General features: G+C 32.3%; 2 protein-coding genes across 6 annotated transcripts; one reads left to right on the top strand and one right to left on the bottom strand.

The window, feature by feature from the left end:
• Positions 1-194: 194 nt before the first annotated feature.
• Positions 195-4,164, top strand: LOC112466247. Of its 4 annotated transcripts, none has more exons than XR_003042117.1 (5): positions 195-323; positions 1,571-1,701; positions 1,992-2,252; positions 2,404-2,537; positions 2,880-2,971. XR_003042117.1 is itself a non-coding variant. In XM_025034247.1 (4 exons), the coding sequence occupies exons 1-4, from the start codon at positions 254-256 to the stop codon at positions 2,455-2,457; spliced, it is 516 nt and encodes a 171-aa protein (XP_024890015.1). In that variant the 5' UTR covers positions 195-253; the 3' UTR covers positions 2,458-2,871. The 4 variants fall into 4 exon arrangements, 2 of the variants coding, with proteins under 2 accessions (XP_024890015.1, XP_024890016.1); XR_003042118.1 differs by having other exon boundaries at positions 1,992-2,308; XM_025034247.1 differs by lacking the exon at positions 2,880-2,971 and having other exon boundaries at positions 2,404-2,871.
• An 826-nt stretch (positions 4,165-4,990) lies between these two features.
• On the bottom strand, positions 4,991-18,463 carry LOC112466246 (receptor-type tyrosine-protein phosphatase mu-like). Of its 2 annotated transcripts, none has more exons than XM_025034246.1 (32): positions 17,606-18,463; positions 17,211-17,363; positions 16,819-17,096; positions 15,990-16,185; positions 15,536-15,892; positions 15,233-15,376; positions 14,955-15,110; positions 14,730-14,873; positions 14,505-14,626; positions 14,151-14,322; positions 13,763-13,830; positions 13,428-13,623; positions 13,197-13,315; positions 12,739-12,934; positions 12,260-12,556; positions 11,918-12,168; positions 11,709-11,784; positions 10,830-11,371; positions 10,340-10,599; positions 9,864-10,155; positions 9,503-9,590; positions 9,362-9,438; positions 9,104-9,238; positions 8,905-9,045; positions 8,644-8,841; positions 8,323-8,519; positions 8,127-8,233; positions 6,260-6,474; positions 5,940-6,068; positions 5,712-5,866; positions 5,401-5,536; positions 4,991-5,184 (listed from the first exon to the last, which is right to left on the bottom strand). In XM_025034246.1, exons 1-32 carry the CDS (start codon positions 17,826-17,828, stop codon positions 5,110-5,112), a joined length of 5,895 nt encoding a protein of 1,964 aa, XP_024890014.1. In that variant the 5' UTR covers positions 17,829-18,463; the 3' UTR covers positions 4,991-5,109. The 2 variants fall into 2 exon arrangements, with proteins under 2 accessions (XP_024890014.1, XP_024890013.1); XM_025034245.1 differs by having other exon boundaries at positions 4,992-5,184; positions 15,233-15,379.
• Between the last annotated feature and the right edge of the window lie 446 nt (positions 18,464-18,909).

The raw sequence follows: 18,909 nt of genomic DNA, 5'->3' as shown, positions 1-18,909 counted from the left end.
GGACGAGGCCGCGAGGGAAGAAATAGGGGAAGTCGCGGCTTGATAGCCGCGGATCGCGCTGAGGTGAATTATGAGCATGCGACGTTCTCCAGCGCGCCGTCATCGTCACCGTCATCATCATCGTCGTGATCACTGTCCCGCGATCGCCGGTTGCTTCGCCGTAATCGAAAACTTTTTACACAAGTGCATCGACCGCGCGAATCTTCGTCGTCGTCATCGTCATCGTCACCGTCTTCACCGTCGTCGCAGTGCAATGATGGAAGAAAGTGTGGCGGATTTATTGAAAAATTGGGGATTTGAGAAATTTGTCTCAATATTTGAAGGTAAGTTCTGTTGCATTTATACTATTAAATTAGATTTTTAATTAATAAGTTTTGCAAAGCGTGAATTGTCTGCATCGTGTGAAATTTCCATTTATTTTTTCCGTGCATGGCGCACATAATAACCTATATAATAGACTTATCTGGCCAACGTCTGCGTTCGCATCCTTGCACTAGCTAAATCTACAATGTGCTTTTTGCTTCCTGTTTTCTGCTCTTAACTTCTTTGCGATTATCTCGTATTTCGCAATTCCGTTGCGTAACGTGATGTTTCTTGTCTCTTCTAAAGTTGGTCAATTTTTATCTTGGACGACAAAGATAATCGCAAAGATGTTTAGAACACAAAACAAGAAGCAAAGAGCACATTGTATATTTGGCTTATTATTGTTGCCACTTGTCCATGACTGTACTACACTTCTCACAAAAATTAAAAAAACACTAAATTTATCTTTAAAAATAGGCAAAATTTAAGCAGCTGTAACTTTGTTAAAAATAAACAAAATTTAAATTAAAAAAAAAGATTTTGAAGCTTGAAATCTCTATTTTTGAAAGGTTACTATTATCTTTTAGTTTCTGTGAGTTTGATAATTTTTACATATAAAAAACTACGAGTTGGACAAAATAGAAAATTTTTCTCTCACTTTGTAGGCCTGTCACGTTCAAAAAAAAAATCTGTGAAAATTTTCGACTTCCTAACGTGAAAGCTTAAAGTTTTTCTTGCAAAATCTTTTTTTAAAACTGTTTCTACGATTTTTTGTTATTAAGTTATCGTGGATACCACAAAATAAGAGAAAAATTTTCTATTTTGTCCAGCTCGTAGTTTTTTATATGTAAAAATTATCAAACTCACAGAAACTAAAAACCAATAGTAACGTTTCGAAAGTAGAGATTTTAAGCTTTAAAATCCTTTTTTTAAATTTAAATTTTGTTTATTTTTAACAAAGTTACAGCTGTTTGAATTTTACCTATTTTTAAAGATAAATTTAGTGTTCCTTTAATTTTTGTGAGAAGTGTATTTGAAGTTACATATTTAATTTAAAGTTAACATAATTGGACGAAATCCGTGTGTACACTTTAGTCCTCTTCTTATTAGATGACACATGTAATGCTACACTTCTTTTTTTTTACATTTATCAAGAAATCACAGGTACTCATGAATGATAAGATTTCATAAAAAATATTATTGTAAACTGTTTAAATCTTATACTTTATTGTTTGTATCTTCTTACTTATTAAATAATTTCTGACAGAGAATGAGGTTAATATGGATGCGATGAAGGTGATGACTCATGAAGATGTAGTTTCATTAATCTCCAAAACTGGCCCTAGAATAAAGTTTTGGTCAAAGTTACAAGAGTGGCAATCCAGAAATAAAAACGCGGTATTACTGAAAATTTATGCTCCTACATTTTTATATCCAATAGTGACAGAGAGTAATAAGCCTGCATGAACTTATTTTTTAACACTATACTATTCCTTTAATCCTCTGTATTGTATATTACCTACACATGCTCATATTAGAGGTTTCATGACGATAAAGCATCTAGCATGTACTAATTTTCCCAGCGAAGTATAAATACTTTTCATTTTATGCATGTTAGTTCTATTGTATATTGTATTTTATGATGATGGTTCATATCCACATAGATTCTGATACTTAATTTATTACAGATTGCTATAAATACTAGTACCGACATAGAATCTTTGCCAACGAACCCGGTGATGGGAAATGAAATATGCATGCCTGATGCGAAAGATCTTTTTGAACAACACCCAACATTGGAATTGCCTATCGAAATCAAAGATCTCGATTTAATAATACCATCGACATCACAACAGCAGGCAAACTCTGCAGATATTATTATTATCGATATTGAAAAAACATCTGAAGAGCAAACTCCCGTCGTCCAGTGCAAAAGAAACTTAAAAAATGTATGAGATTATTTACCCCAGAAAAGTGCTCAAACCTACCTAACAATTTTAAAAAAGTATTCGTCCACTGCAGTTTTCTTAACATTAAAATTTGAAAAAAATATTGTTGCGCTAGTAATTAACTTGTCTGAAATTATTTTTATTTTGATAGATGAGTCACCAGTCACAATTTTGCATAAGTTTGCTAAACTTTTTGAGCCAGTAATACTGAATGCACGAATTGACAAATTCAAGACGCGGCCGACTAGAGCAGAAATTGCGGAAGGATTGGTATTGCACGTAAAGGTATGTAAGGTTCTTACATTTTTTAACATTAACCCTTCCAACGTATTTTCTGGTCCTCACATTAGTCCTCCAGCCATGCACTTTCGTATCCCACCGAGATTTTGATTGTTCGCCGTTTCGAGAGTAAATGAGCTAGGACTTTGAAATTTCTACCTGATGTTCCCTACTATAACAACTTTGTTTAGGAGTAGGGGGATTATCTGACAATCATTTGTTTTCCGGAACAAACGACTGTTAGAATCTCATGGGACACGAAAGGGCGGGTTGGAAGGATTAGTGTTAATATGTTGAAACTATTTTTGTCTTTACTACATGTATTTTGAATTTCATCATGTGTTATAGGTTATTGACGATTTGATGCCAGCAATTAACCGCATGCGCTTGAAAGCTGAGCAGCTAAAAACAACATTGCAACCCCTGGCGGCAGTTGTTGGCCTCACTCCGCAAAATATAACTGCATCGTAGGTTGCAATAGACGACATTTTATACAAGCTGGACAGTCCATTACGAGCCGTCAATGTCTGCTTTAAGTGCATTCATGCCTTACATGCACAGTACCCAGTGCAAAGTGAACGCCCGTGGTTGGTACTACAGCAGATCATTTATGACATCTACACGCCGTGGGACGCTCAGATTCCTGTTGTGATACAAATGTGTAAGAAGTTTGCACTCGCGTAATACGAAGTACAATTTTAAAGACTGTTGTATAATATAGATTATAAAGATATAGATATAGATATAAATTATAATATAGATTATAAAGAGTTATATAAACTGCGTTAATTGGTATGTTTAGTCGTTGATAGTCTCCCGTCGGGCTGTATAGATTAGGTTAGGTCCTCATTGCAGATCATTGGTTAAAACACAAGCCGCTAAAATGCCGCATTGCACAGAATGTGGCCTTCTCGTGCTGTCGGTACAAGCTCTTCAGATACACAATACAATTGTGCATAACTTATCTAACTCTGCAGTATTTAGATGTAAAGAAAATGATTGTTTCCGCGATTTTACAACGTGGAATGCATTCAAGAAACATTTACTTTTCGCGCACAGCTGTTTTTTAAAAACTCCATCCCAGGAACGACATTGTAGAGACCGTTCTAAAGAGCCCGAAATAGGGAATGCAGACTACGATGAACCTATCATTGATGATTCTGCTATTGCAGCACATAAATTTTGGGAATCGCCATCCGATTCTATGCAAAGCGCTAATTCCACATACTCCCGACGGAATATAACGTATACTCTCGCTTTGAAAGAAACTTTTAGATTATTTTTTAGACAGCTGTGCGAGCGAGGACTTGTTTCAAAATTTGAGGTAGGACCTCATAGTCTTATGGACCAAATATGCCTTGAGGAAATTGCAAACTCATTACCGGCTGTAGAATTCCAAATTAATACTTATATCAACGTGCCGTGGGTAATTTCGAAGGGTATTTCGTACAAATTAAATACCTGCCTAGTTCTGAAACTTGATTTGGATGAGATACCTGTTTTCGGCATTATTAAAACAATTATCTGCAATGAGGATAAAAAAGTAATCGTTCAATGCAACATGTGCACAAACGTTGGATTTAATGAAAACCTTTATTCCTATGAAATAATTAGTACAAATAATTACAAATTCTTTCAACTTGACACATTGTTGACTAATTTTCCATGTATTCTGCACCGAATGGCAAGCGGTCAATTATTTGTCACATTAAAATATGTAATTTAAATAAATAAATAAATACTAAATACTTTATAAATATTTTCATAATTATATAGGTAACAACAGAACCCGTAATTAACTAGAAAATTATACATTTTTATGTGAAATATTTTTTATAGCTCAGTTTATCCGTGAAAATATTTTTTCTTATATAATAAGAAAAAATATTTTAACGGATAAACTGAGCTACAAAAAATATTTCATATAAAAATGCATAATTTTCTAGTGCTTCGATCTATTAATTTCACCAATACAGATGGTTAAATTAACTACGGCCGTTGGTTGCATCAGTCATAACAGTTGGTTCCATCAACCAACTAACTTGGTAAAATCAACAAAAACAATAGGTTAGAGCAACCAAGTGACGCCTGAGGTTTTACCAATATCTTTTGGATGGTCCAACCAAGTACTATGGTTGCTCCAACTACGGCAGTCTAACCAAGTGCCGTTGGTATATGTAACCAAGATATCAGTTGTCTTATATATAATCAAGGCACTTGGTCGAGGCGACCATTTTTTTGGTTATCTCAACCAAGTCTTTTTTTCCGTGCAGATAAAAGCATCACAAGATCGTTGTTGCGTATATCGCGTTAATATATCCATAAATACGAAGGTGGTTTACCTTGGACGTATAATAGAAAAACCGAGGAAAACATAAAGTTATATTATTACATTCTATAATAATATTTTATATATTTTTGATTACAAAAATCAATTTTTTATATTAATAAAAGCTTAAATATTTAATACACATATATCAGTATTTAATAATATATAGCTATAAATATTAACTGCATTCGACTTTCTACTACAATGTAACGCTGCTGCATTATTTTATCTTGATAACTTACTTTTATTTTACGAAAAATTCGCATAGGTTTCAAAGTACTCCAAATATGTAACTGCAGCATCGTATAGATATTCCAGATGTTCCTAGATATGAAATAAAATTTTTCAATGTTCATATCGAAAAAAGACGTTATATATTGCCAGTCACGGTCGATTTAAATTACTTTAATAAAATTTTTCATTTGAGTATATTTTTTTAAGTTTCCTCTAATTTTTTTGTTTTATAATAGAGATAATTAAAATTTTTTATTAATAAGATTTTTAATTTCTCTTTCTGTTGCTATGAAATTGATACATTACCAGAGAACGAACAAAATCTGATCTCGATCGTCTAACAGCTCGCACCGCCAAACAAACATCGCATTCTCTTTCGACGGCCATTCGTTCCAACAGAAAACTCAGTGCCAGATAAAGACCACATCCAGTTACTCCATCACTGAAAGATTATTGTTTTATTTTTTTGTAATATTTTGTAAAATATTTCTTAAAAAATATAAATTCAAAAATATCATTTAAAAAAATTCTGCGATTGTTATTTATTATCGAATAATTATTTGTTTGAATCATAACAGACTTTCTTTGAGTTTGGAATAATAAGTTTTTATTTTTACTGGCAAAGCGTGACAGTGGGCCCATCGCCTCTAGCAATTCTCTCCGCAGCTTGCCAAAAGGTCACCATCGTCATAACCGGCGGTGGTGGTTGATCCCTTCCAGGTTTCCACTCCGTCAAACACAAGATAGTAACAGATTGATCTCTCGAAGGTTTCTGTGACAAAGTGTCATGCTGAGTAAATAATAGCAAATAAAAACTGTCGAATTGTCGCATTGAATTGATCTACCTCCGAATTATCAACGAGCAACAATTTTTGTGACGTATAGTATTCCAACTCCACAGCTTCCTTCACTGTGATATTCAAATATGGGATTGGTTTAAACTCGCCGCTTGCGGGAGCGATGGCGCAGCAAGTCTAAAAAATCAATTATTATTTCAAAAATATATAATTGTGTGGGCACAAAAATATTTATGTAGATTAATTACTATGAATTTAATATATGTGTTTTACATAGTCTCTGCAAATGCGTTCTTCCTCTCTTTCTCTCATAAATACGTGTTGAATTCATATATATGTAGAAAAATTAATGTAAGAAACGCACGTACAGAATCCTGAAAATCAGGCGGCTGCAGCATGAGAATAAGTTCAACTTTGAACTCGGCAATCATCCGCCAGAAATCATTAATCGTAGATGGCATGGGAAGCTGCGTGGCTAGATACTGATTCTGAAGTTTTACTCCGTCTACGTAAACGGCAGATAGATAATCGCTGTCCTCGTCCGATGTCGGGTATCTCTTTAAATATATTCTGCTGACCTTATCTGTAAAATAAAATTAATCCTTTCTAAATGTATCTGGTATATCTATTATCTCAAATATTTATTGTAAACTACATAAAATATTAACTTACTTTCTTGATTTTTACTTTTACTATAACACACCCAAAAAAAAATATTCTGCCGATAAGTGGGGAATTCCTCTTAGCAGTTCCTCTAAGCAAAAAAACATTATATGAAGAATATCCTTCTTTAAGTAATACGTATTACTTTATAAATGAGTGGATGCGTAAGCTATAATCAAGAGTAAATTCCTCTACAGTAAATTCAACTATTAGCCTCTTAAAATAAGAGGATATGCTAGATATTTGCGGCGCGCGCGTTAAAGTTAAAAGACGATCGTCTTATTAGCTACGCGATGCGTACGCTACCACACGAGACGCCCGTGTAGAAAGTTCAGCCCCTTGCACAATGCCAGGCAACAGGCAATAGGAACAGGAAATAATAAAAAATCGTTAATTACAACCTAAAATATTCGAATGTTATGATTTGTTGGCAACAGGCAATAGACACATAATTTCCAACGTGACGGAAACTCCTGTGTCTATTGCCTGTGTCACTGTTTATTCTGCATTTATATACATTGATTTCTGATTTTTATTCCCTGTTCCTATTGCCTGTTGTCTTTATTAAGAATGGCCTTATATAACATAAGTCCTCGATCATTAGTTATATATTAGGGATGCCATAAGAAAGATTTCCTTATTTTAACCTGATGAGGTCCCTATCATTATTTATTAGGGATTCCATAAGAAAGGTTTCCTTATTTTTATCTAATAAGGTCCTTGTAAGGATTTGATAAGGATGTTTTAACTTCATAAATACTTATTTATTAGGGCTAACCGGATAAGGTCCCGATCATTATTTATTAGGGATGCCATAAGAAACGTTTTCTTATTTTTGTCTATTGAGGCCCTTGTAAGGATTTGATAAGAATGTTTTAACGTTTTAACTTTATAAACATATTATTTTCATAAATATATTTACGAACACAAAATTTCATAATAAGCCGGCACTGGTTTCTGACATTCACCCGACATTAAGAAATATTATATCATATATCTTATATCCAATTCAAAATTTTATTACTCTTTTTAAACTGAATTTGTTTATTAAGATGATTTTTGGAAAATTATATATTTCCGCTGGTTATGTAGACAATATATAACACTTACATCAAATTAAGAAGTGGTCTACCATGTAAGGCAGTTGGCTCACGATCCAGAGGTCCCGAGTTCGATCCCACCAAGGTAAGTGTTTTTTCCAATACAAAAAATATTTATAATCATAGACTACATCTTAAGAAACAAATTTAGTTATAAAATAGTAATAAAATTTCAAAATAAATAATTTTTTTTATTTATTTCGGGTGAATATCGGAAATCAATGTCCTCTAATATTAAGAGGATTGCACAATCTTGAATCTAGAGTCTCATGATTAGAGGATATTCCTCTACAGTTTAAAACATCTTCTTAAGGCCCTATTTCAGAGGAAAATCCTCTAGCATGAACCAGGAACCGCTAAACTGCAGAATATTTTTTTTTGGGTGCATTACTCAAAATTTGGAATTTTAAAGGCTTATAAAATAAAATTCCATATAATTGAAATTCCATATAATTAAAATACACGAACAAACCTGAAATTAATTCCGGAAATCTGTTTTTGGCTCGATTACGCTCCGACAACGACGGTGGAGACGTGACTGGTCGCAAGGCTTCGTCTTGCCACGCAGTGTTCTGTAATCTAATTTTTATGGCATAATGTACTTTTGTAACATCATATTAATTGTCTCAAGGATAAATATAAATCAAAGTCGAGTTTTTCAGAAGTACCTTTGCTGTTGAACAGGTAAATGTTTCTTTAACTCTTTGATTCGTGTCAGCAACGTCTCGTTACACGGCAATGTGGTTGGAACCGAAAGCAAACATTCCACTAATGCCAAATGCGCTAGCAGATATTGCTGTTTATTATCCACCATATTAGCTCTTTCGTTTCTAATAGACGCCGTTTCGGCAAAAACATCGACCACCTAAACAATTTTATTCGCAATGAGATGATTATATTTTACGTAGTCTATGTATTAAAATGAATATTGGATACAGTTAAATAATGTAAATGACGTTACTGAAGCGGTAAATAAATGTCATTATTACCCCCTCTGCCGCTGCTCGATGGAGGCAAATGTCACACAAAATAATAGTCCCGGTTCTTCCAACGCCAGCACTGCAATGGACCACCACGGGTCCGTTTCCAGGTGGTGTCGCCAACAGTTTCTTCAAGTATGTGACTACGGAGTGCGTGTATAACGGCACGCCATGGTCCGGCCAAGCAGTATAATGTAGATGTTCTATCTGTTATTGAAATACATTACTTCATAGAAGCTATTACGTTCAGTTAATTAAAAATATTAGTACCTTTCGTGTTTCCTCTCCACAAGTGACGTTGAAAGTTCTAAAGCAATAATCAGCGAAGACATTGTGCTTCGCGTTTAGCACAATAATGTCGCCGTATTTCTTCTTTTTGCCAATATCCGGCCAATATTGCTCGCACTTTGTCTGTAAAAATTAAAGTATTTATGCAAAAGGCTAACAATTTAATAAACAAAAATCTTACTTTCCCACTTTCGATCACATTTGCCAACATGCAAATAATAAGAACGTTTTCCTGCCAAATCATGCGCCAGAAATCGATGACGGTGTTGGGTTTGGGTCCTTGTGTCGCTATGTAACGTTTCTCCTTTTTATAGCCCTTTTTAAATAATTATAAGCCAAATTTAAAAATTATCATTAGATAATATCATGTAACTATGCAGAAATATAATTAAAAAATTAACATATTAAAACTAAGGTACTTATGTATATCAGAACTTACGGTGATGTAATTAGCGTTGATGTAATCGGAGTGAGCGTCATCCGGAAGTTTCTTCAATACCACGCGCGTTTCGTCATCTGTACGAATCAGCGTGATATAACTCGTTATTGCACAAGTATAAACAGCCAATTTTTTACTTACATGCAATAAGATTTCCGTATCGATTCTTAGATTTATTCTGCGGCAATTTCCCATAATCCCATGGCCGAGTTTGCCCTCTTGGGAACGTCTCGTGAAAAGATTGCAAAATATTCTTATTGTATTGTTATATAATTATAAGTCTCTAGGTCTAGGCATATGATTATAATAGCAATCATTATAATTATATAAAGTTAGAAAAATAATTTCGTTCTCCGCAAATGTTATATTTTAAAGACACAATTCGTGTATATTAAAGATTTTGCGTTACTTAATTCGACGTAAATGTCAATTAAGTTCTCAGAGAAATCCCTAAAAGAATTTTGATAATTCAAGAGTTAAAATTAAAAGTTCGAGAACTCACCTCGTACTGCTTATCGAGTAATCCTGATTGTATCGTCTGTCTTACATAATCTTCGAAATCTTTCACCTTTACTAGCGATGTTATTTCTTCTCCCTTTTCGTCATTCTTCGCGATGGCGATCGGCAGCACTTCCGGAGTGGTTGCCCGCGATAGAGATTGTCTGTCAGAAGGAGTTGACAAATCTTGCTTTGAATTCGATATCACGTACTTTGTTTCTTGTTCGTAGTTCTCGATATTCTGTGACAAAACCATCTCGTCTTGCATTAGCTGCTTAGACAATTTTTCCCTTTTTCTGTAAAATAGAAATCATATGTCGGATTGACGTAAAATAAATGTAAAATTAATCTGCAATTCATTGAAATTTTATTTGTGATATTAGCAGATAGTTTTGTCTAAAGTGCTTACACGACAAATATTAATAAATATGGTTATAGGCAATATTACTCTATCTTCTAAAAAAAATCGAAGAACACTACCTTTGATACAGGTAATAAACTGCGCCTGCCACAACGAGGAATAATATAATGGGTATGATCCACAATTCGTGATGTTTCGGCGGAACCTCACCGACGGGGATGTCGGATTTCGTAAGAATGATTGGCGCGGTAGACGAATTTTGTTCGGTTACGATAATCGCTATGTCATAAGACTCTTCAGGTTTTAAGGGACAATTCCTCACATTGCCGTAAATTTTATTGTCGCCGATACTAAATCGCATGCCAGCGAGTTCTCTGGTCTGTCACAATTAAAAACATAGGTATATGATTCCAAAGCTACATATTAAGATTGTTGCTACTACTGCAGTAATGATTTATGTAATCTATTAGTCTTATATTAATCACGCATGAAAAACATTTTTATAGCTAGCTGTGTTTTCGCCGCTAGATTTATTATTTAATCATTATTGTGAATTTATTCATCGTAAAATATTCACGCATAGAATTTGCGAATATTTTGTACATGTACCGAAACTTGTGCAGCTTGCCAAGCGATTTCGTCCATCTTCACGCCTGCTAGCGCTCGCAGATTCTCAGGTACTTCCGAATATTGCTCGCAGAGATTAGGACCCTTTACAATGATGTGCATCGTGCTGTCTTGAGTGTCGTTTAAGACAGACGGTATATTTAATAAAATCGTGGAATCGAATTTGTCTACCATAACTTTTAGAGCGCCTTCAAAGACTGCGGTTGAAGGCGTATGGATTTCCACAAAATTTTCTCTGCTAGACTTGTATTCAACTGTCACAGCTTGAATATAGATGACGTATTGCGTTGACGACAATAAGTACAATTGTTTAGTATAGTTACGCATGTATTGTGTCACTGGGTATTCGAGTATTACATCAGTGGACGATCGGGAAATGCGCCTTTTCAGGTTTGAGGAAGTTTCTTTTATCCGTATACGAAAACACCTCAGATGACCACCTGTCTTCCAGGGATGGAGCCACTTTAAATCAACCACGCTGTTATTGTTGACTGTAAATGTATAATTCCCAGGTGCGTCCGGCGCTAAAATATATACATCAGAACAATAATTATATTTATTTTATGTTTTGAGAAATTTCTAAGAAGCCACTAAATTATTGTTTATTGCACGTAACACAGATTAAACAGCTATAACGAGAATAGAGAAGATTTTAGCATTTTTTGTAGGTCATATATGTAGTATTAGGTGTTCAAGGCAAAGATATGTTATAGTCGCAGCGAAAAAAAAAAAGAAGCAAAAGATAATAAAATATAATAAAATATATTGTGTTATAATTTTTAATTAGTTTTGATTTCAAGAAAATTCATAATGTATTAAGCTTTAATAAGTTGTTTCAAAATTATTTATTAAAATTTTTACTTGTATTACGAAGCATATCGCCAGTTGCGAAAACTGCAAGGCCTGGTTGCGTAACGTTTACATTGTACGCTACAACCTACAATATTTTGTATTACGCAATTTTTATATATATAATTTTTCTTGTCTATTACATTATAATTTACATACATAAATTAATAACGTTTACTAGACGTATCGAAAATAATACACAGAATTTAATATTATTTTACCTTAATTTCAGGAAATTTTTTAACAATTTTACATAATTTACATATGTAATCATCCCACAAGTCACAAGACTCATTGATTTGAACTTGAACAACTGAGCAATACCGGCTATTTTTGTTACAAAACTGGACATCATAATTACGCAATATTCCATTGAGAGGTGGAAGTGGACTTTGCCATCTTAGGTGTATCATAGCAGGCGTTTGACGAGTATCAATCTCGACAACCTCAAAATTTGTTACTCTGGGCGGCGCTATTAATTTGATTCGTTATAGTTATAGAAAAAATTATCAATTATTAAAAACTGTTAAAATGATCATTATATTAATAATAACATGGTTTACCTGCCGGCGGAGTTTCAAACTCGCATTGTTGATAAGCGGATGCATTTTCTTTGCTCCCATACTTTCTTATTACATAAACTGTTGCCATATATCGTTCAAAAGGATTTAATTGATTTAACTCGAGTTTACTGTTTTGAGTCTGCTTCGTCAGGTTGTAGTTTTGAACAACGTTGCTAATACCGTGTATTTTTATTCTCGCTATTAATGGTCCTGAAATTGTAGTGCAATCTTCGGGCGGACGCCATAACAAGTTCCAACCTTCTACTCTCAACTGACTAAATACTTCTGATGGTATCTCTATAAAATATATCGTTAATTCTTATTTTTTGTGTGATAAACTTTTATATGTGTAATTTAGATATCCAGTATATTACCAAAAACATTATTAGAGATTAATAAACAATTAATTATACGAATTAGCCAGCGTTCTCTCTGTAATATTGACGATAATTCTAATAAATAATGTAATGTACATATACCAGATTGTATTGTATTAAAGATTGTCTCTGCAATTGCGCTGGAATGTCGTGAGTTATGAACTATAACCTGCGCACTATACAATGTGTATGGATGTAAGTCTGGAATTGTGATCGTTGGCTCTGTTGTAAATTTTGTAATAATGTGATTATTCGGCGTAGGTAATTTTAAATCCTTACAACCGTAGTATTCTATAACCTGGAATTAATATAAAATATCTGCATATAAAGTCAAAGCACATAAAGATGAAATATCTAATATCGTAATTAAAAATATATAGTTAAAATTAAATGTGTACGTGCGATCTTTTAACGATACCGCACGATATAATATTGTAGGATTCTATCGGACGTAAGATAAAACAAGATTGAAATTTAAAATTTAGTAATTTTATTTGGTTTTGATAAATTATTAATTTTTTTTGTATATACATATATATATATATATATAATTTTATTACCTTCAATATTATTTCATATTGAACAATTTCTCCGTTCGGTTTATTTGGAGGCCTCCAAATTAGAGTGAGATTTGTATTAGCTGATAACATTTTTGTCAGATCTACCACATTAGATGGAACTGTGGATATTTATAAAAAATATTTATTATCTACACATGTATATGTGCAACGATAAATTTATGTGCAAACAAACGCCTTTTTGAAATGTTTTTAACGTATAATCGAACTTACCACCTTCAAGTGTACGAATTTCCTTCGAAAATAATTTTTTATTATTATGAAATATGGTCACATCAAAAGAAGTGTATGACGGCAAATCTTGCAATTTATATGGGAAAAACGAAGCTGATTTATAAAGTATGTTCTCACTCATTTCTATATTGCGTACTTTCAGCAAATACCAATTTGCCGGACATGAATATAATTGCTATGAGAAGAAAAGAAAACAAAGATAAATTTTATTCAATTCGAAATACTATGCGAAATACTAAAATGTGCAAATGCAATTATATATAAAAATTAAAAGATATCTGAACCTAGATCTTTAACATAAAACATCTACATACGTTTGAATTGATTTGCCAGTCAATTATCATGCCATTTTCTTCGGAAGTTACATCAAAGTTTTCAGCCGCTATATTATTGTGCAAAGAATCATTAGAGCAAATCTTATATTATTTGTAGAACTAGATAAAGAAACTAAAATATTTTATTATGCGTTTAACAATAATAACAAAGATGTAACAAATTTTCTATATGCAATAAGATATTTTCAATGTTTTTTTGGTTGTCTTGCACATATTACGTAAAATTGAAATTATAAATATAATAAAGTTATTGATAATAAGTCATGAGATCAAAAGTTTTGAAATAATTGTCATTAGAATAGTAATAAATTAATTAACAAATTATATATAATAAAACATTGTATAAACTAAATAAATATTGACTCACGATTGCACTTAGTTTCGGCTACTTGCCAATCACTATATACTTGCACACCAGCAATATCTAAGCTGATACCGACATGATACGTAGTTCCAGGTTTTACATTCTCAAAATAAGTTGTCAATTGTGTCATATTTCGAAATAGTTTGTTCCACGATTGCTGATATTCTATTTGTTCCTGTAAAAATGTATCATAAACTTGATCTCTTTATTTTCTTTTATTATCAAACATTTAGCGACATTCAGATATTTGTTTTCATTGCAAATTTTATTTAATTATTAGCAATTTATAGAATAATTTTTTAATATTAATTTAAATATTAATCAAAGAATATTATAAAAATGATATTAAATTGTTACTTGAATGAAAAAAGAATATAAAATCGATATTTTTTCATATTCGTCCTTCCATGTTATAGGGACTGTAGCCAAAATGGTCGTCTCGTTTGTAAAGATCGTAGATACATTAGGTTTGTCTACGCCTGTAAAATAATTAATATATTTATACTTTTCTCTAACTATGAGAGATATTTGTTTGATAAGTACAATTAAAAGCATGCTAATTTTCATATAAGAGATTGTTACTTGTTTGACATAAAGGTGGTATGTAAATTCCTCTAGCAATGTCGCAACCATTAGGACAAACTCCAGTTACTTTATTACATTGTTTGTAAAGACATGAGCCGCATGTCTCTTTGCAGCCATGACCATACGTATGCGATGCACAAGCTGAAAGCTCGAATATTAAATGTTCGAATATTTTATACGTAAAAGTAAAATTAATACTATTCGGCATTAGGAATTACTTACGTATAGAACATGTATCTCCTGAGTAACCCGGAGCACACGTACAACCATTTTCGTAACAAATTTCGGTTTCTCGACAATCATAGTAACTATGTAGGTCATATTCACAGGAAGACAAACATTGCGGTCCAATTTTTCCTTCAGGACAATTTACGTCATCTGAAAAAAATTATATGTATTTTAAAATAATATCTTTAGCTTGCCATATGTTAAAAATGTAATCAGTAAAACTGCGACTTTACTTATTTCAGTTACGCAACATAACAATTGTTAATACATACCTAGATTTATATCCGGTTTAACGCGCGATAAAGGATTCACAACAGTGCGTTCATGATAAAATATTTTTTGACATGTCACATTCGGCCAAAAATAGTGAGAATCGTACCAATCTTGATTAGTAATCATAGCACCTTTTCTCAAAGCTTCTAAGAAATAATGGAACAAATTATACATTCAAAAAGATAAATTGTTGGAGGACTTTTACAATTATTTAACAAACGTGCAAAGCACGTAATTGGTAATTAGCATTAATAACAGTCCAAATAATCTAATAAGAAAATAAAAAATTACGAGATTCGCACCATTTTGGGGGCATTCACGAACGTTCGCTATCGCCCATAACGGATTCAAGCTTTGCTCATTGAGTTTAGGAATCAGTTGAATTATAACCTTATTATAACTATTATAATCGGTTGCTGAAATATTTGTCGTGATTTTAACAGATTGCCACATAGGTAAATTATGAACCCTGGTTCTCGATGTTCCTTTTACTATTACCATTACCAATTCTTTATCGTTAGTGAAATCACGCAACACTATATGTGCATCGCATTCGATGCAGAGACCAACTAACAATTGTACGCATATCATTTTGTTATTAAATTGGAAGGCGGGACTTGTTAAGACTGCACTCTCGACAGTTGTATGCAGAAAGTCATCTGAAAAAAAAACATGTTTTTATATAATTTGTTTTTCGTTACTTGATACTGAATTTAAAAATAATTTTGACACAAATTAATCAAAATCTGTACTCACATATATGAAATCGATATAACATCGTTGTGGGACTTCTAATGAACATGTAATAATTATTATGTGAGTGTAAGCTATTTCTTTCCTCGTCTGTATAAGTCATAATAATCTTATCAGTATCATAAACAATTATTTTTCTCATCGCAGAGTTCCATGTAATAATAAACGATCTCCATTCACTTTCAGACAATGGTATGTGCTGCATTAATTATGAAGTTATTTAATATGCGACATAAATATCTTGCGACAATTTTTGCCGATTTAGCATAAGGTGAGTATTTTAAAACTAATTGTATCATTTACTCTATTACGTCAACTATGATCGTTTAAAAATTATCTCAGTTTTAATCTCACGTTTTTTAGACTTGATTTATTGTGAGTATATTGCACATCTCTTTGCCGGTTAATTCTAATTCTTATTTCTATAGTCTGAATATTTTGTAGATTATAAATATCTGCAGAATTTTTCTGTTACTATTTCTTGAATATTACACTATCTTTATACATTTAATTTTTCAATACTTATCTTATATGCTTGTCGGTAACTTAAGATTACTTAATTTATCTATCACTTCGTCGCTGTACGTGGCTTCAAGCTTTTAGAGCCAAAACGTATGATTTACAATTTGTATTAAATTATTAATTAAATGTTACATAGCATAAACTTATGCACAACTAACTACGTTTGACTCTCAAAGTCCACTTTTTCATGTAACTCGTTAATTTTAATATTGAGAGTCTTTAATTAATTAATCATTTACGTTTTTACTATACGTAATATGTAGAAACGATGCTTTAAATTATAGGAGAAGCATAATGTATATCTATTTACCTCGATGCAGTCTAGTGCTTTAACGCAATCTGAACCTTTTTTGGGATATTCTCCAGGTATTGGCACTCCCTTCACACATTTTCGTATGACGGACTTTGTGTTGCCCCAACCTCCTATTATAATCCAATAGCAAGGATCTCTGTTATAATTTTTGCCGTTGCAAATTATTATGTGTACATCGCGGGATACACGAACCGAAAATGAGACCTTTACATCGGTAGTTAAATCAAAATTTACATCATTATAGGTATCTTGAAGAGTGTTATATTGTTTAAATTCTGAAAATATTAAATGTAAGTTATTTGAAACTATCATAAAAGTATATTTTAATTGTTTGTATTATTATAATGCATTTTATATCACAAATTTTTGTCAAACTGCGAGGCTTTTACCTTCCCATCGTTGATCGAATACCGGACCCATAGGTGTTTTAAAAGAATTTGTAAAACTCCAGTTGTTTTTAGTCCATGACTCCAAGCAATTTTCGTTCGCGTTCATTTTGCAATCTATCTCATTATTTATGAATTTATTTAAATCCTGAAACTCTGAAGTAATGCGCTCGTTTATAATAAATGCATGCATTGCTGATTAATGTAAAAATAATTAAATGTTTTATGACTAAGTCTATGTACGTAAGTATTTGATAAGGATTTTAGATTTAACAAGAATTTTAATACACATGTAAAAAAATAATATTATACTTTTAATTGTATTTTGCTTTTCAAGCTGTAAAAATACTTATTTTAATTGTGATTTAATTGTGATTTTAATTGTGAATAAGACTTACTAAAATCGTTTTCTTCTGCATTATAATATTGCCAGATTAAATTGTAGTTCCACACAAGAGCTCCGCCATCATCCTCTGAGAGGCATATCAATTTCACTTTGCTGGGATTGTACGAAAATAACGATCCACGCAATACGGTAACTTTTCCGAAAATATGCAACATCTGACTCGCGAAGATAAAGAACGCGAAGATAATTAGTGCATTCATTGACGCTTTTTTCATTGTTAATGAAAATATGCAGCTCTTCGTAAGACTAACGAGTATCAAAATGGAAGTAGATTAAACAACATAACAAACTAAATATTATATATCTAATTAATTACGTTATTTCATATAGTGTCACTTCAACAAAATTTTCACCGAGTGGGCTCTAATGATACAGTCCTGCCCATCGTGCAATGCACTATACATTTAAATAAAATAATCCGCGTGAACAAATCACTTTCCTTTATTTGAAGACAGTTTGCACTTCAGTCACTACAAGTCAATTTAAATGATGAAATAATAAGAGAATTACATTTTTGTCGAAACATTTTGTATTGTGTTCGTATGCACTGTTTAGTCTGTCGGACGACATGCAATAACTGGTAGAAAGGAACTCGACTTCCTTCTAGTAAATCCGCGATAACAGATTCCGTATCTACCGAAAGCGCCTGACGCATCAGGAAATAACGATTCCACAGGATGTCTATACATCATTTTTATATTAAACTAGAATAAATCTAATAATGCTAATAATCTGTTCTACATTACACAATTAAAAGATTACAATAGGTGAATGAAATAGTAATTAATAAAAATTAATAACTTGTGAGATAGCTTGATTTGCACGTTTACATATCATACCCCAAAAAGAATAGTGTCACAACTTAAAAATGTATAATTTTCAGGAGAGAAGAAAAATAAATTTCATTTCATTTCTTTTAATTGTGAGATAACTAACGGAATTACAATTGCGACATGTTGTTATAATGAAATTGATATTGGTTCTTGAAGAGGTCTGCTGTGATTCACTTGTAAATTCGCTTATTACACTATTCATCCAGGAAACCACAACATAACCAGTTTAAGAAAATAACATCTCTATCCTGGATTTCGCATATAGTCTTGTGACCGAGCTTGTGACACTATTATAATACATAGATAATAAATACACTTTTTATGGCTTAACTCGAAAGAATTTTGAAATTTTTTGAGTTGTTACAGTATTCTTATCGGGATGCGATATGTCAATATAAGTTTTTCTTGATAGTGATAAAACTGTATTATATATAATAACTTGATAAGACTAAGACATCTTTCA

This window comes from Temnothorax curvispinosus, unplaced genomic scaffold (assembly GCF_003070985.1).
Source record: "Temnothorax curvispinosus isolate PA1 unplaced genomic scaffold, ASM307098v1 QBEX01016011.1, whole genome shotgun sequence".
NCBI lineage: Eukaryota > Metazoa > Arthropoda > Insecta > Hymenoptera > Formicidae > Temnothorax > Temnothorax curvispinosus.
The sequence above is the reverse complement of the archived record's forward strand: the minus strand, read 5'-3'. Positions and strand labels throughout refer to the sequence as shown.

Bases quoted from the DNA above. Each gene is read 5' to 3' on its own strand.
- LOC112466247 (XM_025034247.1), top strand. From the start codon at position 254: ATGATGGAAGAAAGTGTGGCGGATTTATTGAAAAATTGGGGATTTGAG. The intron at 324-1,570 runs GTAAGTTCTGTT...AATTTCTGACAG, and splicing joins ATTTGTCTCAATATTTGAAG to AGAATGAGGTTAATATGGAT. The intron at 1,702-1,991 runs GTATTACTGAAA...AATTTATTACAG, and splicing joins AATCCAGAAATAAAAACGCG to ATTGCTATAAATACTAGTAC.
- LOC112466246 (XM_025034245.1), bottom strand. From the start codon at position 17,828: ATGAAAAAAGCGTCAATGAATGCACTAATTATCTTCGCGTTCTTTATC. The intron at 14,627-14,729 runs GTAACAATCTCT...ATTATTTTACAG, and splicing joins ACCACCTTTATGTCAAACAA to GCGTAGACAAACCTAATGTA. The intron at 9,439-9,502 runs GTAAGTAAAAAA...TGATTCGTACAG, and splicing joins ATACGGAAATCTTATTGCAT to ATGACGAAACGCGCGTGGTA.